Source organism: Eptesicus fuscus, chromosome 18, assembly GCF_027574615.1.
Source record: "Eptesicus fuscus isolate TK198812 chromosome 18, DD_ASM_mEF_20220401, whole genome shotgun sequence".
NCBI lineage: Eukaryota > Metazoa > Chordata > Mammalia > Chiroptera > Vespertilionidae > Eptesicus > Eptesicus fuscus.
The window spans coordinates 706788-728066 of NC_072490.1; the positions used below are offsets into that span (position 1 = coordinate 706788).

The 21279-nt window shown below is 49.9% G+C and overlaps 1 protein-coding gene and 1 long non-coding RNA gene across 2 annotated transcripts in view; both read right to left on the reverse strand.

Moving 5' to 3' along the window:
• The window catches only part of SMARCC1 (SWI/SNF related, matrix associated, actin dependent regulator of chromatin subfamily c member 1), an 83675-nt gene extending 72426 nt beyond the window's left edge, over positions 1–11249 (reverse strand). Inside the window, exons 1-2 of the mRNA XM_054708112.1 lie at positions 10961–11249; positions 3820–3939 (exon numbers count right to left, since the gene is read on the reverse strand). Coding sequence (XP_054564087.1) covers positions 3820–3939; positions 10961–11155 — 315 coding nt within the window. The 5' untranslated portion in view covers positions 11156–11249. The remainder of the gene's footprint in view (positions 1–3819; positions 3940–10960) is intronic.
• A 626-nt stretch (positions 11250–11875) lies between these two features.
• On the reverse strand, positions 11876–20853 carry LOC129152133 (uncharacterized). The gene is made up of 4 exons (XR_008558851.1): positions 20654–20853; positions 12558–12611; positions 12288–12401; positions 11876–12190 (listed from the first exon to the last, which is right to left on the reverse strand). It is a non-coding gene; the product is annotated as an uncharacterized LOC129152133 (long non-coding RNA).
• Between the last annotated feature and the right edge of the window lie 426 nt (positions 20854–21279).

Sequence of the window (21279 nt, forward strand, 5' to 3'; positions counted from 1 at the left end):
ATTGGGGCTGGTGCTGGGCGCTGGCAGCGGGTGCAGGCACCAGGCGGGACTGGCGCGCAGGAGCAAAGAATTTTCAGTCACCACCAGAGGCTCGCCCAGATGACAGTGACCAGCGCCCCGCTCACCTGCTTCACCATCCACCGCTCCCGACGCCAGCCATGTTCCGTGCGTGCCCCCTGGTGGTCAGTGCACGTCATAGGGATCGGTTGTTTGGGTCTATTTGCATATTAGCCTAGATCAGTGGTCGGCAAACTGCGGCTCGTGAGCCGCATGTGGCTCTCGAGCCACGGTTTGCCGCTCTGTTGAATAATGAGTTTGCCGACCACTGGGATAGGGGCTTAATCACAAGGAACAACAACAGCCTGTAATTACTGGAATCGAGAGTCTAGGTAAGTGGTCAGCAAACTCGTTTGTCAACGGAGCGGCAAACCGTGGCTCGCGAGCCGCAGTTTGCCAACCACTGGCCTAGATACTAGAGGCCCGGTACATGAAAATTCGTGCTCTGGAGGGGGGGACTCTCAGCCCGGTCTGCTCCCTCACACAGCTGGGAGCCCTCAGGGGCGGGCGGCGACCCAGCGATCAGGGGAAGGCAATGCCCCCATCACACCTCTGCTGCTGCCACTGCCGGCAGCACAAGCCTCGGGCGGCCCTGGTTACCTGAGCCTCAGGCGGCCCTGGGGGGCTGGGGGGCTGGGGGGCCAAGGGGACTGGGAGACTTTGGAGGCAGGTGCCCCGGCGGGGCTGGGGGGACTGGGCACCGCCATCTTTGTGAGGGTGTGATGGTCTCGGAGCATGTTCTGTCTATTAGACCGGGTAAGTAGATCCATGCAGGGCAAACCCAGGTTGCTCCAGGGTCAACTGGAGGCCCATGATGAGCACCTGTAACCACAGGTCACGGCTGCGGCGGTTCCTGTCTTGGGGGAACAAACAGCACCCTCCTTGCAGCCAATCTCTGAGGAGTTACCACGAGGCGCTCGTATACGTGGCCTCCTTTCCTCCTCAAGCATCCTATGCAGGTGATGCCTTTCAGCTCATTTTACAGATGAAACAGGAGCCAGCCATAAGGTGGACTAAATAGCCAGAAAACCCTACCACTACCAACACATGCTGGATAAAACGTATGTTAAATGTGAGGCTGAGTTTCTAGAAAGGCACATCCCCAAGTGTAAAGATCAAAGAAGAAAAAACGTCAAAAGTTTGCTTGTCAAGGCTGACAGGACTGCCCATTGCATGTCCTCATGTCCCCGCCCCACAGCGATCTAGGGCTGGGTATCTTACCTCACAAGCAAGCTATCTGACTGCACCTTTTCGTGGTGGTCTAGGTTCTCAGAGCTTTGTCTTTGAACACAGACGCTTGTGATCTTTTTAAAAAGGCAGAACGCAAAACGGACGCTTTCCCAACACGATGATGATGTCTGTGCTGGGCCTGCCCAGGTCCTGAGCCTGGAGGATTATGGGAACGAGTTTTCACCATTCATGCTCACGTCTGCCTGTGTGATGCGTTCCGAGCCTTGAGCAATACGCTTTCCTGTCTTTGTAAGTCCCCCGTTAGGACTAGACAACACACACCTCTGCTGAGCCAGCTGTTTACTACCCGGCGTGACTTAGACAGTTAGTTACCAAGCTCCCCTGGAACTGACTCCAGTCCTGTTTATTCACGAGGAAGAAAGAAGCTTCAGGTAAACAGCTACACGTTTCACTCACACCGTCTTCGCTTCACTGTCTTACAGCCGCTTCCTACACCACCACCCACCCCTGTCCTTCCACTGGGAAAGGCTGCACGGCCCTCGGAGGAAGAGGAGGACATCTGGCCCTCTGGCGCCGAGCCGCGAGTTATTTTTAAATGGGGTTTATGCCTAAAATACTCCTCCTGGCCCGAGTGCGGGCAGCTGGGCGGCGCCGAGCGCCTTCCTCAGGAACCTCGTCCTCTGGCTTTCCCCCAGCGCCCAGGTCGAAGGCGCGGCAGTCACCTCGTCCATTCGTTCTTCAACGTCTCCCATTCCTCCGTCCTCTCGGACCCTCCTGCCCGCCCCCCACCCCCCCGCGGCTGTGTCACAGCTCGCTGGCATTACGGCAGCAGCCTCTCCGTGGGAAATCACTGGCGGTCAAAGCCTCAGTCTCAGCAGCTCCCATCAGCCTGTGGGAGACCCGAACACCCAAAGCTGAAGAAGCCACTTCTACTCTCTGCCTCATCGTCCCCGTGACCTGCAGGTGAAAGCCACCTTCTGGCGCAGCACTAGCAGACTTGGCCTCTGTGCCTGGTTTTAGCCCCTCTCTGCCCGCTGTCCCGTTCTCACCTTGGGGCGCTACCTGCAACTACCTGAGCGCACCGGCGTTCTCAGGCCCCGACGCTGTCCCATGCTGACGTCACCCCTGCGGATCCCGTCCTCGGCATTCCCCTGAGGAACCCACCCTCACCTTCCCGGACTCGGTTCCAAGGCCCTTTCCCCGGAAAGCCTTTCCCGAGGTGGGGAAGTCAAAGGCTCTGTGTGCACAGCTCACCGATGTGAGCCCCTGAGGACACACAACGCCCTGTGTTATTCTGTGAGTTCTCACAACTTGGGACATAATCAAATGCTTAGTATTCGCTGAGCTCAAATCAGTGACGAAAGCAGTTTTTAGTAAGTGTTGCTGAGATAACCAGATAATCACATAGAAAAGGATAAACTAGTAGCCCTGACCAGTTTGGCTCAGTGGATAGAGCATCGGCCTGGGGACTGAAGGGTCCCGGGTTCGATTCCGGTCAAGGGCATGTACCTTGGTTTCGGGCACATCCCCAGTAGGAGGTGTGCAAGAGGCAGCTGATCGATGTTTCTCTCTCATCGATGCTTCTAACTCCCTATGCCTCTCCCTTTCTCTCTGTAAAATATCAATAAAATATATTTTAAAAAAAGATAATCTAGATCCATTGGGCACACTGAATACCAAGATAAATTCTAAATGGAAAGAATTAAATGTAAAAAATGAAACCAAACAAATACTAGAACGCATGACTGAATTCCTGTATCACCTGCAAGTGGAAAAAGCCTCCTAACATGATTCAAAAAGCCACCGCTATATTTGACTAAATAAAGATAAATGTCTGGATGGCAAAAACAGCGTAAGCAGCCGTGATAAGCCACGACTTATCACAGCTTGACATATTTCTACATTTCAAAGAGAAAAAGGAAGTTTCAAAGATCAGCATAAAAAAAGGGGAGCCCTAGCTGGTTTGGCTCAGTGGAAGGAACGTAGGCCTGCAGACTGAGGGGTCCCGCGTTCGATTCCAGTGAAGGGCACATGCCTGGGTTGCAGGCTCAGTCCCTAGTAGGGGACATGCAGGAGGCAGCCAATCAATGGTTCTCTCATCATTGATGTTTCTCTCTCCCTCCCTCTCCCTTCTCTGATTAAAAAAAAAAAAAAAGTATATTAAAAAAAAGGGGGGGAGGCGCAAAATCAACATTTTTTCCTACAAAATGTTGAGAATAAAACCTACAGATTCCAAATGAAAATAAAACAATCCAGTATTTCTATACCAAACTAAATTACCAGTTAAAATACCAATCGCAAGAGCAGAATTATATTCTCACACAAGTGCAGGAGAATTCCACCTACAGAATATAAAAGCTCCACTCAACAGTGGTCTGGCCACAAGAACTGAATCGGAAGAAGGAACGAAGACCTGGCACAGCAGAAACTACAAGGCAAGGACAACACAGCAAAATGTCCACAGCCAAGTCTCCACGGTAACTGCCATGACGTCTCCCCCACAGTGAATGACCCCGAAGAGAAGAGACGCCCAGGTCAGCAGTCAGCCCCCAGCTGAGGGCGGGTACTCACCGGGAGCTTGGTGAAGGCCGGGTTGGCGACGTGCTTCCCGAAGGCGTCTTCCTGGAACTGCAGCAGCTGCACCACCAGCCCAGCCAGCGTCTTGTTGGTGGGCGCATCCGCGTGGACGTACTGCAAGGCAGAGACGGGGGCTCAACACCGGGGACCAATGCCAGCTTACTTCCCACCCCCGAGCCTGGCCTGGGCAGTCACCCACGTCCCACAAGCTCTCTGCTGGAAAGGAGCTTACAAGACCAAGGGATTCCCTGGCCGGTGTCGCTCAGTGGTTACGGTGTCGGCCCGTGCACTGAAGGGTCGTAGGTTTAATTTCCAGTCAAGGGCACATACCTGGATTTCAGGTTCACTCCCCACCTGGGTCAGGGCGCATGCGGGAGGCAACCCAGTCAATATGTCTCTCTCACATCGATGCTCGCTCTTGCGCTCTCTCTCTCTCTCTCTCTCTCTCTCTCCCTCCCTTCCTCCCTCCCTCCCTCCCCTTCCCCTGTCTGAAAAGCAGTGGGAAATACCCTCAAGTGAGGATTAACAACACGAAACGGGGTCTGTGCCCTCTTCTATTGCATCAGGACCCTCCTGTGGCTCACTCGCAACCAATAAAATGCCCAAGGGATGCTGTGAGACCTGTGAGAATCAGTCACACAAGGTCCACAGCTTCCAGTCTCCCGGGACACTCGCCCGGAAGGACGAGGACGAGTCCACTCGCCTGACAGCACCACACCTGGGAGCCCAGGCTCCTGGCGATGCGATGGCACCAGCCCAGCTGCCCAGGAGGCCGAGAGCCAGCCCCAGACTCTGAGAGATGGTTCCTGACGACTCTGCCCTCAGCTGCCCGGTCACCCCACCACGCAGTCCCCAGCCGTCATCACCGAGCAGACACACTGTCCCAGGACGCCCTTCCAGTTCCTGACACAGAACTCCAAGCACAACAACACAGTCGTCTTATGCCAGTAAGTGAGCATAATAAAGTGGTGGTTTCTATGCACCAAAAATACATGTATGTGCATTTAAAATTATTTTTTGCCACAATTAAAATATTGTTTTAAACAAGTTTATGTAAGAAGTTATACATGCTAGCAGATGACTAGATCAGAAAACTGTGGTACATCTACACAATGGAATACTATGCTGCCATAAAAAAGAAGGAATTCTCATCATTTGCAGCAACCTGGATGGAATTGGAGAACATTATGCTAAGTGAAATAAGCCAGTCAATAAAAGAAAAATACCACATGATCTCACTCATTTATGGGTAATAAAGAACATTATAAACTGATAAACAAAAAGATAGATACAGAGACAGTAAAGCATCAAACAGACTGTCAAATTACAGGGGGAAGGTTAGGGAGAGGTGGGGGAGATAAGAGATCAAACCAAGGACTTGTATGCATGCATATAAGCATAACCAATGGACGCAAAACTCTGGGGGGTGAGGGCATGTATGGGTGTGGGGTGGGGGGGGGCAATAGTAAGATATGTACACATATAATACCTCAATTAAAAAATAAAAGCAAAAAGAAGAAGAAGAAGAAGTTACACATGCTGAGGTGAGTAACGTCAAAAGGCCAAGCCAGCAGCAGGCAGCAAGCAGCTCCCCAGCAAAGGAAGACAGTGGGAAACATGACAGCAAACACATGGATCAGTGAGGGACATTAACTGTAAAAGTTTAATTTGGTGTTAAATGTTCGGTATCACTTTCAGAAACCAATGTTCAATTTTTTTAAATCTCCAATTTTGAACAGAAAAAATATCTCTACTTTCTTCACAAAAGACAAAAAAAAGAAAAACACTAAATTTTTCTTCCTGGAGCAAACCTCTTTCCCAGTATCATCCAACATTTCAAGACGAATGAAGTGTCTATTACAATGAATAACATCTAAGTCATTTCTATATGGCGAAAGATTAGCGGCCCAGTCCACCACTACTATACAGTATGCTGAGTGGCTCTCAATTCCATCAGTGCCAATGCCATCACAGAGCACAGCAGACAGGGCAGTTCTTAAAAGTTCAGCCTCCTTTCAAGTGTTTATTTGTTCAACAGGTGCATTAGCTCCCCACTCTGAGTGGAACAGCCAGCGTGCGGTTAACTTTGCTGAAGGCTAGTTTTTTTTGTTGAAATGTCTTGTTTTACGTGAAACCTTCTTCATAAATGAGATTTGACACTAACGCATTACTGTAAACTATATCTTGCACCCACTCAAAAGGCAGCCAATGTCTGACTTTCCAATGATTTTTAAATCAACCTTAAAAAATGTAAACATTACAACATCCTATTTAACCAAGAATGAAGCAGGCTCACCATGGGGTATATGGCATAAGTATCACACCCTCCTCAAATTTCTATAACCCAGCTTTAAGGACTATCTCATTTCATCCGAACAACAGTCCTATGGGAGCTGCAGTCTTACCTCCAACTTACAAATGAAAAATTAAAACATCGAAATAAAACCATCGGTTCAAGGACACCACCAATTAGCAGCCTAGAGGACTGAACTCACATCTTCCAACCAAATGTAATACTCATTCCACCGTTCCACACTGATATAACTGAGTTCCTTTCAACTGCTTCTAAAGATCTATCTATATATATAAATGGCTAATATGCAGTGTCCCCTCAGGCGATCGACCGGGAGTTCGATCACTCGCTATGACATGTGCTGACCACCAGGGGACAGCACAGAATGAAGGAAGGCCCTGATAGGCCCTGATCACCCGCCAGGCCTAGGGACCCTACCTGTGCAAAAATTTCATGCACCGGGCCTCTAGTATAATATAAAAAGTTCTTAACAGCTTTCAAAATAGTAACTCCTAAGTATGAAAAAAAAAAAAAGTAATGATATAGACCAGTGGTCAGCAAACTCACTAGTCAACAGAGCCAAATATCAACAGTACAAGGATTGAAATTTCTTTTGAGAGCCAAATTTTTAAACTTAGACTTCTTCTAATGCCACTTCTTCAAAATAGACTCGTCCAGGCCGTGGTATTTTGTGGAAGAGCCACACTCAAGGGGCCAAAGAGCCGCATGTGGCTTGCGAGCCTCAGTTCGCCAACCACGGATATAGACTATTTCAGTCAAGAATTTTATCCTTGCCAAAACAGGTTTGGCTCAGTGGATAGAGCGTCGGCCTGCGGACTGAAGGGTCCCAGGTTCGGTTCCGGTCAAGGGCATGTGCCTTGGTTGCGGGCACATCCCCAGTGGGGAGTGTGCAGGGGGCAGCTGATCGATGCTTCTCTCTCATCGATGTTTCTGGCTCTCTTTCCCTCTCCCTCCCTCTCTGTAAAAAATCAATAAAGTATATTAAAAAAAAGAATTTTATCCTTTGATCAAAAAAATTTCAATACCACGTTTTACCTAAGACAACCATGTTTTAGTCTCAAAGTATTTTGGTTAAGCACATTAGGAAGATATGTTTAGAAAACTTTATCAATAAACTTTTTCTTTTTTTTTTTTTTGGTCTTTTTAATAAAGTTTCTTTATATTACCTAGAGCATTAATAGAGTATAAAGTTTAACTTGTCCCTAAACAATCCTATTGCAGCAAATATCCCATAAAAAGAAATAACTGTCTGTAACTGTTCATGATTTATGTAAAGGGCATTTAAATGACTTCCTTAGGCAACCTACTCTAGTTTAGTGATCATCCCTAAATCTGAAATCTTATTTCAGGAATTAGCCAAACTTTGGAGAAACTTACCAGGAAACCTAACGGCTTACCGATATACTTCACCTCGAACCTATCTGAGTTGAATCAATGTGAGATCAGTAAAACGTTACAATCTGAAAACCACCCAGAAACTGTGGACAGGAACACAGCTCATCTTCATCGAGTTAGGATGAAGGCCGTGTCACCACCACAAAGGCGCAGCTCAGGGAGGGAGCGAGCTTCCACAGCTTCCCACCGCTCCTCGGCCTGCAGTGGCTTCCTCTGCGGGAAAGTGGTCGCCTCCTCGGGACTCCTTGGGCGGCTGGAGCTCTTTCCAGGTTAAAAAGGATTCACTCTCGTCGGCAACTGGAGACTGAATCCGAAACCCAGGCATCGGACCTGATCGGGGAAGTGAATCGAACCTTGCAGTGCACAGGACACCCAGCCAACTGAACCACACCAGCCAGGGCTGCAAAACACCCACTGACCCTCGTCAGCACTTACTGGTGCCAACCTTGTTTTTATTGCTGTGCATTAACTGCTGCCACTACTGGAAGTTTTTAAAATGGGTCTGAAGTCTATACAAAGAGCCCTTGCAAAATATAATTAAAGCACCTGTTATACCTTTAAAAAAAAAGAGGAGGGGACTCACTCTCGTGTTGCTAAGCCAAATTTTATCTGCAAAGCCTAAGTGAATAGGTTGCTATACTAATCTGTTCCCTCACTGAACAAATATTTACTGAACACCTCCTAAGGGCACTTAGAACATGAAAACAATGCGAAGAAGTTCTCTTTTCACTTGCCATCACCTGGGTTTTTCAGGTAGGTGTCTATGTTTATCTTTTCCACAAATTGTGATTTCCTTAGAGAGAGGGTGTGTAGCCATTAAAAAAAAAAAAAAAAAAAAAAAAAAGGACTAGAAAATAAAAGGGCGGGACTCACTGATTCCCAGACCTGCCACCCCTAACTGTAATCTTAGAGCAATTACTACGACCTGGAGCTTTGGGCTCCTCTCACGTGTAAAACGAAGTAAAGAATGTCGATCCTCAGGACTGCTGTGCGGACTCAGGTGCGTTATGTTTTAAGTGCCTGGATGCGGTAGATGCTCAGCTGTTCACTGGCTGCATGCAAAGACCCATCAATAAAAAGGGGACTACCAATGGGGGGATAAGGACACATATGTAATACCTTAATCAATCAATCAATCAATCAATCAATAAAAAGGGGCCTACCAAGGTCATGTTTATTCCATACAGGTGCTGAGGTTTATCAACCTGAAAATGCAGTATCAAATGCAATAGAGAAGTCTGTTAAAACCCATCAATGTGTCCAAGGAAAGACATAGTGTGTACAAAGAAGCAAAGAACCTTCTGGCCAATGCGTTCACCACTCCAACATCGCTCTCAGAAACCGACAGGATTTGGGCTGTCAATTCAGTTGTGAACCTGAGGAGGCCCAAGAAATACGCTCTGCTCTAAGAAACCCCGAGAAATCAAACCTAACTTTGTGTCTTTAAGACCGCAGGGAAGCTGAGCCAGCTTTAACCTATTAGCCTCAACACTCTGGTACGAACCCTTCAGGCAGCCTCACCCAATCAAATCTCTGAAGGATTATCCAAACCTAAGCTACTCTCTTAAAACTGGAATCAAACAGATGCTCAGAGTTTGAAGAGGTAGAAATTATTACTTGTTATTTCCCTTTCTTTTCCCCTTCCCTGACATTTTATTTGAACAACAATCCTATGGGAATCACAAAGAAATAACCTAAAGAAATATTACTCAAGTCTTTTTATTTGTTAAAGCTACATTGACAAAGTAATGCATTATATGTCAATTATATCTCAGTAAAATGGGGATGGGGAGAATCTGGGGAGAAAAAAAAAATCAAGGAACATTGTATTTAAGACCCAAAGCACTGGCTGCAGGGCACATGATAAAAAAATTAATATTTTAATAATATATATTCAATTCCCTTAGCCACTTCCAGAAACTCTGGTGCCTCCACAAAAACAGTGGCCAATTTATCATTACACAAGGGAGAGCAATATTCTTGTCTACTTACATGTAGATAAAAAAAAAATCTACAATCCCAAATGTGACTCCAAAATTCCAGGAAAGAAAAAAAAAAATTGAAGCATCTAAAAACATACTGTAAGTAACAATATGTATATAGTCTGTCACTTCCTAAAACTTCACTTAAGAGGTTGTCATTTCTGGAAGCACCAGTGTCATTGCTTCAAAGCACACCCAGGGCCCCTGCCCATGCCTAACACCTTCAAACACTGACAAGCTTCCGTACGCTGTGCACCCCAAATAAATACAGGGTGTCCCCCAAAAATGTATACACACTTTGAATGTTGATAAGGTCGGTGTTTTATTAACTACACACTTTGAATGACTATAAAGTCAGTGTTTATTACCATACAGTTCATTTCCAAAATTAAGTGAGTTGTCAGCTGCGAAAGTGTGCATACATTTTGGGGGGACACCCTATCGATTCCTAGACTGCTTTATCTTTTCATTCATTCAGCAACTATTTACTAAGCAACCACGCAGGGAGAGGCAGCGGGGCCGACCCGGTCAAGGACACTCGGCACCGCACAGGCCGGAGGGAGGGGATCCTGCCCGCTGCTGTGGTCTCCGGTGGGGAAGGGCGGACTGAGAAAGGTGCTCCGGAAATGTGGGGGCAGAGGGAGCATTTCTGGCTGTCTGCTTCCTGACACCTTCCGAGGGCGACACTCCTAAATACCTAAAGGAGAAGTGGAGCACTGGTTATCATCAAGGCGCTGAGCCACTGCTTTCAACACCACTGACTCGCATCCCAAAGGTAGGAGAAGGCGATAATAGAAAAAAAGCAATTTCAAAAACTGGGGCGAAGAAGATCGATATAGGAAGTGGGGTGACCTCACAGCAGCGGGGTTCAGGGAAGGCCTCGCCGAGCAGCAGCAGGTGCAGGCGCACACCGAGCCCGGCGCTCTGCACACCGAGGTCCTCCGCGGTGAACACCGCCCGTTTCCAACGGTCTCACCGACGCCGTCCCGCAGGGTGGCCCTCAGCCTGCGGTCACCGCCTTCCGGGCGCGACGGAGGCTCGTGCTCCCGCCGGGCAACAGGTAGGAGGCCCGTGGCTCCCTCCCGCCCGGGACGACTCGGCTCCGAACAAAAAGCGGCCGCTTTCCCCTCCGGCCCGGAGTTCTCAGCCACCTTCGTTCCCGCCTCACGCGGCCCCCGGAGCCGGACCCACTGCCGCGGGGCGGCTGCGCCCCCGTCCCGGCGCGGGGAGCGAGCAGGGCTGGTGGGCCCGGGAGCCCCGGAGCCCCGTGGGGCCCGGACGCGCGGGCTCGGAGGCCCGACCGCGGGGGCGTGGCGAGCCCGGCTGCTGCCTTTGTTGTCCCTCGTGGCGCGCGGGGGGAGGGGCGGCCCGGGGCCCGCGAGGCCAGCAGCCGCCCCGGACCCCCGTCGCGCGGCCCCCCGGCCCCCGCGGCGCGCGAACCCACCTTCTTGTAGTGCTTGCCCAGCCACACGCGCACCGAGTCCAGCTGGGACACCGTCTCCGGGCTCTCCCAGAACTTGCCGGCCGGGCCCCCGTCCTTCCGCCGGTACGCGGCCAGGCCCGCGGCCACCGCCGCGCCGCCCGCCCCCGCGCCGCCCGCCGCCGCCCCCGGCCCGCCGCCGCCAGCTGCCGCGGCCATCGTCGCCGTCCGCCGTCCCCACCGCCCGGCCCGCCCCGGCCCGCGCGGCGTTCCCCGTCCGCACTCGCGCGCGCGCGCAGCCGCCGCCACCGCCTCCGGCCCCGCCCAGCCAACCCCCTTCCGGCGCGGACCTCGGCCCCGCCCCTTCCCCGACCAGCGCCCTAACCGCCGGGGGCGCGCGCACGCGCAAACGCAGCCCTCGCGCCCGAGGAGGGGCGGGGCCTCGGGGGGGCGGGGCCTCGGAGCGGCCGGGCTTCCGGCGCCTTCCGCTCGCAGGTCGTGGCTGCGTTCCGCTCCGCCGCCCGCCCCGGCCTCGGCGGGACCGGCTCCTTCCGGCTTCCTGTGTCGGGTCCTCTGTCCACGGCTGCATGGAGGTCTTCCGTCGTCGCTGGCCACCGCCAGAAAGAAAAGGGCTGGGGAAGAAGCTCCGAGGGGAAAGCCCGGTCAGGCAGTCGGGTGCTGGTCGGGGAACCCCCTCGAGGATGGGGATCTTCGCCCGCCCCACTCGCCCTGGACCCTCTGCTCCAGGTGGCCCGTCGGCCGCTGTACGCAGCCATCTGGGGCGACCCGGCTTCGCGCCTTCCTCTCCTCGTGGCTGCAGCCACACCAGCTAACGGTGCCTCAGGGCCTTTGCACCAGCTGTTCCCAGACCTGCCGCTCTTTCCCTCTGATTGTCACTCAAGCTTTCAAACGCAGGTCCCAGCCCTACAATCTTGTTTTGCTTTTTAAGAGAAAGTGTATTTAGAAAGTTACAGGCCAGCTGGCGTGGCTCAGTGGTTGAGCATCGATCTAGGAAACAGGAGGTCACACTTCGATTCTGGTCAAGGGCACGTGTCCCGGCTGCAGGTTCGATCCCCAGTATGGGGCATGCAGGAGGCAGCGATGGATGATTCTCATCATTGATGTTTCTCTCTCTCTCTTCCTCTCCGAAATCAATTAAAAGATGTTTTTTTAAAAAGTTACAGAGGTAGCAGGAGTGAGCCAGCCAGAGGTTCAGGAAACAAGTCACAGAAGCAAAAGAAGGGTGTTTGGGGCCTAGGAGAGGGAAAGGCAAGGGTGTGAGCGCCTGGGGGGACACGGAGGGCAGGGGAAGGCCAGGCCCCGCTCCCAGAGGGGGAGGCGGACCACACACCTGGAACAGCTGAACATACTCCACATTCTCTGCTGGCACCGCCACATTCTGGTCTTTGTCTTCTTCCACGTAAATTACATGAGACCCTAGTCTTGACTTGTTCACAGGTGTGCCCTGGTGAAGACGAAAATGCAAAATGGGACAAAGGCTCAGAGCCGACGGGTGCTCCCATTTATGAATCGTTTCTCCACTTCTCCCATCAGGGGTTAAGACCAAGTCCAATAAGCGTTTGAAAACAAAAGGCGGGGCGGCTCCCAGAAAGCATCCTACCTGGTAGCACAGCTCCAAGAGATTGTGAACAAGCCGCGTGGTTTCCAAGGTTAACTGTTAATCAGAAAGATGCACAACAGTCTCAGCAGCAGTAAGACATTAGCTGTCTACATTATACAGGTGACCCACGAAGGCTCTCTAACTTCTATTTTTCTTTTTTTTAAAATATATTTTATTGATTCTTTACAGAGAGGAAGGGAGAGAGAGTTAGAAACATCGATGAGAGAGAAACATCAATCAGCTGCCTCCTGCACACACCCTACTGGGGATGTGCCTGCAACCAAGGTACATGCCCTTGACCGGAATCGAACCTGAGACCCTTGAGTCCACAGGCCAACGCTCTATCCACTGAGCCAAACCGGTTAGGGCTAACTTCTATTTTTCTTAAGTATATATTTCTATTGATTTCAGAGAGGAAGAGAGAGAGAGAAACATCAATGATGAGAGAGAATCGTGGACTGGCTGTCTCCTGCACGCCCCCTACTGGGGACTGAGCCCACATCCCCGGATGTGCCCTTGAGTGGAATCAAACCTGGGACTCCTCAGTCTACAGGCTGATGCTCTATCCACTGAGCTACACCGACCAGGGCTCTCTCAACCTTCTGCTGTCCTGCCTGAACCCTCATTCTGTAGCTACAGCAGCCATGTTCCTAGAACAGCTAACCCATTCCCATCAGTGAAGTGTAACCCATAAAAATCGTAGCCTCCACGTTCACTTGCTAGGCCTCCTAGGCAGCTGTATACATCCTTGGCATCTGTTTTAAGTAGCTGAAATTCTAAGTGCCATCAAATCGTGTTGTTGTTTTTTTTTTAATTGGGAACATCCAGTATTTCTTTTAATTATTATTTCTAGAAAGAATCGGTATCTCCTGATGAGTCGTTGGAAAACTGTTCTAAGTTGTGACATTAATATGCAGCAGGGTTAATATCTGAAGTCTCAGACGACTGTACCTTTGTAATAAAGGGTGAAATAAAGTTTGTCAGAGTGAGACCAAGATTACTATATCCAGCAAGGCTATCATTCAAAATAGACGGTCAAATAAAGAGCTTCCCAGACAATAAAAGGCTAAAGGAGTTCATCACCACCAAGCCAGCATTACAAGAAATGCTAAAGGGATTGCTGTAAGGCAGTGGTCAGCAAACTGCGGCTCGCGAGCTGCAGTTTGCCGACCACTGCTGTAAGGGATTGCTGAGAAGAAGAAACAGAGAGGGAAACCTAGCCGTACAGAATTAAAATGGCTATAAATAAGTACCTCTCAATAATAACCATAAATGTAAATGGATTAAATGCTCCAATCAAAAGGTGTAGGGTAGCTGAACGGATACAAAAACATGACCCAACTGTATGCTGTCTACAGGGGACCCACCTCAAAACCAAAGACACACACAGGATGAAAGTGAAGGGATGGGAAACAATTTTCCATGCAAATAGAAAAGAAAAAAAGCTGGAGTAGCAATACTCACATCCGACAAAATAGACTTTAAAAATATCATGCTAAGCCAGTTGGAGAAAGATAAATATCATATGATCTCACTCATCTGTGGAATATAATGAACAACATAAACTGGTGAACAAAAATAGAGCCGGGGCGGGGGGGGGGAGGGAGGATATTCTAGAATATAATAGAAGCAATCCTGTTATTTACAGATTTTTAATATTCCCTTCAACTTTTGTGATACCACACTATGTAAGTACAGATTTGATAATATTATTATACTTAAAATCCTTTTATTCTTGAAATATTAATGTTTATTGCATGTAATATTATTACATGCAAGATCATCTTTCTTAAATGGTGTTTATTGCATGTAACATTATCATATTTAAAATCATTTTTCTTGAAGTAAAAAATACTGAAAAAAAAAGTTTGTCAGAGTAAGAGTTGTATTGTGAATTGTGATAGTACGAGGGTTTTATGTGTTTTCATTGAGTGGAGTTCTTTGCAGTTTTAATTTTTAAATGGGGGTTGGGATCCTGGGAATGTTTAAATAAAATTATTAATAAAAATAAATAAAAATTGGGAATGAGCCTCATTAACATGTGAGCTCTAAAAAAAACACTGATTGGTCAGAATCTGAGATACAATAAAATATCACAGGGAAAGGAATGCTGTAATGGACGGTGCTGACCTCTAGTGCTGGATAGAAGAATTACATTTCTTTCCCCTCTAAAGACCCCAAGCACAGAGGCCTGGCACCAAAAAATCGCTGGCTGGCCGGCCACTGATTCGTGAGGGGATCAAGCTGGCAAGTTGAAGCCTTTGATACTCATTTTGGTCACCGATGTGCTTTGTTTTTTGATCACTGATGTGCTGATGTATTGCTATCATCTTACATGTTTATTCTCTGTGTACCATGTTTTTTCTTTGCTTCTCTTTGCTCCTAATTTCTGTTCTGTTCAATTAATACTTTCCTTGACAGGCTCAAAAGCTATGGATTATATTTCTGTTTGTTTAGTAATTATACTTACATTGTTTTTACACATTCTAAATAAAATTTCTAACAAAATCCTAAATTATTACTGTGGATGTTTGTTTTTGTTTTGTTTTTTCAAATTATAAGTTTATTTAGAAAGTTACATAAAAAAAGAAAGAAAGAAAGTTGCCCTGACCGGTTTGGCTCAGTGGATAGAGCGTCGGCCTTCGGACTCAAGGGTCCAAAGTTCGATTCTGGTCAAGGGCATGTACCTTGGTTGTGGGCACATCCCCCGGGGGGGGGGGGGAGTGTGCAGGAGGCAGCTGATCGATGTTTCTCTCTCATCGATGTTTCTAGCTCTCTCTCCCTCTTCCTTCCTCTCTGTAAAAAATCAATAAAATATATTTTTTAAAAAGGAAGTTACAGGGGCAGTATAAGTGAGCCCCCTGGGCTGTGTAGGCTCATGAGCTCATGAGACCAGTTACAGAAGCAAAAGAAGGGCCTTGGAGCTTAGGAGAGAGAAAGGCAAAGGGAAGTGCCTGGGGAGGGGAGAAGGGGCAGGCGCAGGCTCCGAAGGGGACAGCAGGCCTGACACTGCTCCATCTTCCTCCTGAACCCGGGGGACGGGATCGCCCCGAGAGTGGACTCTTTTCCCATTGCCAGGGGTAAAGTCCCAAAGTGGGGTCCAGTGCCGTCAGCGAAACACGACACGGAGTCTTTTAAGACTTTATTAGTTGGGTAATATAAACATCGAGGGGAACACTAGGTAAATTCTGGTTGTCTAACCACTAAGCAGTAACACCCAAAACCAATCCAAAATGTGATTTTCTAAATCCTCACCTGAGGATATTTCTCCATTGATTTTTTAAAGAGGGTGGAAGAGAAAGGGGAAGACGGAAATATCGATGTGAGAGAAACACATCGGTGGGTTGCCTCCTCCACGTACCCCCACCTGGGCCAGGGAGGAGACATGTCCTTGACCGGAATCGAACCCGGGACCCTTCAGTCTGCAGGCCGATGCTCTAGCCACTGAGCAAAACTGGCCAGGGCTCATTCCCATTTTTTAAAAAACCTGTATGTTGGTCCTTTGGTTAACAGCATTGGCAGAAAAACTGCCGGGGACCTGCACATTCTCTTTCCAGTTTTGCTAATAAATATTTTATAAGGTTGAGAATAGCTGACTTGTACAATTTGGCCTGTGGCATAAACGAGAGCTTCCGTCAAAAAAATGACTGACTTTATAACCTCGTTTACTGCATTCCAGGAAAGGTGATCCTCTGTCACTCCAATTCTCCTACTTCTGCAGAAGGAGCAGGGAGCAGAGAACGAAGGCCTAGAGACTGGACCCAGGAAGGAAAACAAGGCAGCGCTAAGGACGTGACCAGGACAGAGAGGTGAGCATGTGGGACGGAGGGGAAAAGATACTCTGACGGGCACCCACCTCAATACAAGGTGCATCTGAACAGACACAACTGTTCGCTAAAAAGTCTAAGGCTCAAGAATAAGGAAAAGGGAGAAACCAAGATGGCGGCATAAGGTAAACACCTAACTGTTGCCTGCCACAACAATTTTGAAACCACAACTGGAAAACAGAGCACACACCATCCAGAACCACCGGAAAGCTGGCAGAGTGGAAAACCTACAACTAGAGAAAAAGAGAGGGGGACGCTGAGCCTCAGGAGCTGTGGAGGTGCGGAGATCCCTGAGCGCGGAAAGGGCGGGCGGCTGGATACGCGGCAGGCTTGCTCGCAGTGCGCGGAGAGGGAGGGCAGCAGACGAGGCTCGAAAGCTGCCTTCTCTCAGAGGCGCGCAGCCATTGATTAGGGCACAGAGAAAACAGCCCTCTTAGGGCGGCGCGGACGGAACCAAGTCTGTCTGCGCCATTCGGAGACTCCGCCCCATCCAAGCTGAGCACAGCCCTCCCAGTGACTGGATTTCTCCTCCGGGAGAAAAACAAAACCTCCGTTCGGCACTGAAATCCAGCCCCAGCTGGGGAGAAACTGGTCTGTTAGGCAGCGGGAGAGGCTCGAAAGCTGCCTTCTCTCAGAGGCGCGCAGCCATTAATTCGGGCACGGAGAAACCGCCCCTCTTAGGGCGGAGCAGACGGGAAACCAAAGCTTGTCTGCGCCACCCTGAGACTCCGCCCCATCCAAGCTGAGCATAGAAGCTCTCCCAGTGGAGACACTGCTGATCCTCACAGCCAACTGGCTTGGAGATCAATTCCCACCAGTGATACCAACAATCCCAACCACTCTGAACTCCAGTTTCTGGGGACACGCGGGGGACCCAGACGCCTACGGGACTCTCGGCCATCGGTCGGAGAGTGAGAGTGACTTTTCTGTCGGTGTGGACGACACCAGATTTCAACCACTCTCATAAGGGACACATTCAAGAGGCAGACTCAGTGAGCACCAAAGCCCTACTGTGTCTCCAGCACAGCAATTCTTCCGTTATAGACACAGCAGGCCCTCACAGCCAATTGGACCGGAGGTCAATTCCTCCCAGTGTACCAACAGCAATCAGGGCTTTTAACTACACCAAGACTTTCCACTCAGCCCACAAAGGGGAGTACCAAGAGCGACCACCTAGGGTGATTGGGGAAGCTGAGCTACCGGCCCCTATAGGTCACTGACCACACAAAGCCACTCCATCAACACAGGGAGGCAGCCAAAATGTGGAGACATCGAAGTATGTCACGAGTAGGAGAGATAGAGGAAAGCAAACTAATGGACGACACAGTGTTCAGAACCATATTTATAAGGTTACTCAAGAATCTTCTAAAAACCGCTGAGAAACTTGAAGAGACCTTCAAGGACCTAAATGAGAATACTAAAAAAATGGAAAAGGACCAGTCAGAAGTTATGCATACACTTTCTGAAATAAAGAATATACAGAGTAGACCACCACACCCGAAGAGTCAAACCAAAGAGTTGGAATATGAGGAAGCAAAAAACACCCAACCAGAGAGGCGGAAAGAAAGAAGAATCCAAAAGTGTGAGGATAGTGTAAGGAGCCTCCGGGATGGCTCTAAGCGTACCAATATCCGAATTTTTGGGGTGCCAGAAGAGAGAGAGCAAGATACTGAAAACGTATTTGAAGAAATAATGACAGAAAACTTCCCCACCTGGTGAAAGAAATAGACTTACAAGTTCAGGAAGCGCACAGAACTCCAAACAAGAGGAATCCAAAGAGGACCACACCAAGACACATCATAATTAAAATGCCAAGGGCAAAAGACAAAGAGAGAATCTTACAAGCAGCAAGAGAAAAACAGTTAGTTACCTACAAGGGAGCACCCATACGACTGTCAGCTGATTTCTCAACAGAAACTATGCAGGCCAGACGGGAGTGGCAAGAAATACTCAAAGTGATGAATAGCAAGAACCTACAACCAAGACTACTCTACCCAGCAAAGTTATCATTCAGAATTGAAGGTCAGATAAAGAGCTTCACAGATAAGAAAAAGCTAAGGGAGTTCATCACCACCAAACCAGTATTATATGAAATGCTGAAAGGTATTCTTTAAAAAGAGGAAAAAGAAGAAAAAAGTAAAGATAAAAATTATGAACAACAGATACATATCTACCAACAAGTGATTATAAAAATCAAGTGAATAAAAAATCTGAGGAACAGAATAAACTGGTGAACATAATAGAATCAGAGGCATAGAATAGGAGTGGATTGATAATTCTCAGGGGGAAAGGGGTGTCTGTGTGGGGGGTACGGGAAGAGACTGGACAAAAATCATACACCTATGGATAAGGACAACGGGGGGGGGGGAGGGAACCGGGTGATGGGGAGATATAGGGGAAAAAAAGGAGAAACAATTGTAAAAATCTGAACAATAAAGATTTATTTAGATTCAAAAAAAAAAGAAAAAAAGAATAAGGAAAAGATCTTCTGAAAGAAAACTACCAACATAACACGTGCAAAAAGCTAAAGTAAACAAAAAAAAAGCGAGAGAGAGAGAGAGAGAGAGAGAGAGAGAGAGAGAGAGAGGAAGCTAAAATACTGAGAACGCTCCACTGGAGCCGTTCTGCAGGACTTCCTGGGTTTTCAGACTTCGGTGAAGCTCTTCTCCTGCTCTCTCCCGGGTTAGAATTTCCTTCGGGGCGAGGACCAGGTCTTTACCACTTAATTCACAACAGCATTTCAAACGTAATGTGCAAGGAGCTGAATCCATCACCGCCAGCCCCGTCTCTCTTAGTTACCTTCCAGTCACCTGGCTCAGAGCAGCCGAGAGCTCTGCGATCGTTCTTTTTCGCCTTTTTCTCTGGCGGGTGGAGTCCAATCCACTACCTCTGATCTAATTAGTACCCTAGCTTCTATTTTTCTGGCTAATTCTACCCTCGCACACTTTCAGAATAACCTTCCTACAATTAGCTATTTTAGCCCTGCCGGTTGGCTCAGTGAACAGAGCATCAGCCTGCAGACCCAAGTGTCCCAGGTTAGATTCCCAGCAAGGGCACATTCCTCCGCTGCAGGCTCCTCCGGGGTCTGGGCCCTCGTCACCTCCTGCAGGAGGCAATCAATCAGTGTGTTTCTCTCACATCGAGGTTTCTCTCTCTCTCCCACTTTCCCTGAACATCGACGGAAAAATATCTTCGGGTGGGGATGAAAAAAAATTAACCATTTGACTTTCTAAAAGCAGTTCTTTTACTCTCCTGCTTAGAACTGAAAAAAAAAATTTTTTTTTGTTACAAATAAAGTCAAAATCTCTTGGCACAGCAGCCAACTCTACTTTGTCTGTCTCCTCTGAGCCTGCACCAGGCACACCCAGCAGTGTCTGTGTGTCCAGGGTGTGCCCACCTCCGGCGTCGTGCTCACATGGTTTTCTCCCTGTTGTGTCAGTATACTCCTTTTTCTGGAACCCTCTAGCACTTCCTATGTCCTCTCCAGCATTTATCACTTTTTAAAAATATATGTATATTTTTATTGATTTCAGACAGGAAGGAGGAGAGGGAGAGAAACATCAGTGATGAGAGAGAATCATGGATGGGCGGCCTCCTGCACGCCCCCGACTGGGGACCCAGCCCGCAACCCGGGCCTGTGCCCCGACCGGGAATCCAAGCGGGACCACCCGGCCCTGCACTTGGTTTGCTTCACACGAGTTTTCTTCTTCTCCAACCGCAAAGCCCCTGGGGGGGGGGGGTGTCCTCTGCACACACCTGCCCCATCCCTCACCCCCACCCCGGGCCGCTCACAGCGGGGGCGCAGTTCCTGGAAGGAATGCCGTTCCGTGCCCGCCTCTCCCACCCTCGGTCGTGCAGACAGGAAATACAAAATCCTTGTTGAATTTGCTTGGACAAGAAGGACGGGCTGCGGCACCGATGCTCCCTCTCCGGAGGCCACGTCTGAGGAGCGCGCTCCAGGCTTTTCCGGCTGCAAAATCCGGACGCAGCTTCGGGGCCGCCCAGCCGGGTCCCTCCTTTTTTTTTTTTAAATTTTATCATCTATCCTTTTCTCTCTCTTTTTAAAAAAATATATTTTATTGATTTTTTACAGAGAGGAAGGGAGAGGGATAGAGAGTCAGAAACATCGATGAGAGAGAAACATCGATCAGCTGCCTCCTGCACACCTCCCACCGGGGATGTGCCCGCAACCAAGGTCCATGCCCTTGACCGGAATCGAACCCGGGACCCTTGAGTCCGCAGGCCGACGCTCTACCCACTGAGCCAAACCGGTTTCTGCTCGGGTCCCTCCTTTTGGAGTTGGGTCCCGCGGAACTCGCCCCGGGCGGGAGCCGCCCCGAAAGGACCGCGGCACGCGACCGGGACGATGCCCTTCCTCACGAGGCGACGGCGGGCCGGGCGGCCGGACTCCAGCCCCGCCCGCAGCACTGACCGCGGGCTCCGCGCCCACGAGGCCACCGGCCCCGGCCCCGGCCCCGGCCCCGGCCCCGGCCCCGCAGCTCCCGCAGCCTCCGCACCTGAGGGTGGGAGGGCGGGGCAGCGGAGGCGTGGCCACGCGCGGTGGCGGGGAAGCGGATGGGCGCCCGGAGGCCGAGCTGGATTCGTCCCGGGCTCGGCCCCGACCCGGCTGGTTGCCTCACTCGCACCAGGGGCGCGGGGCCCAGGCCTCCGCCCGCTCTCACTCCGCCGGATGCTGCGGGGCCCCGACAGGCGCGGCTACGTGCAGCCCCAGGCGACCCACGGCTTCCCCTGCGCCCCCGACGCCGCTCGGCCGGAAGTCCCGGCCCCGGCCGCCCGCCGCCCCCTATTGGGCCCGGCGCCAGGGTCTGGCCGCGGGGAGGCCGCCCTCCGGCGTCAGCCTCAGGCGACCCCCGCGGACCCCAGGAAGGGGACCC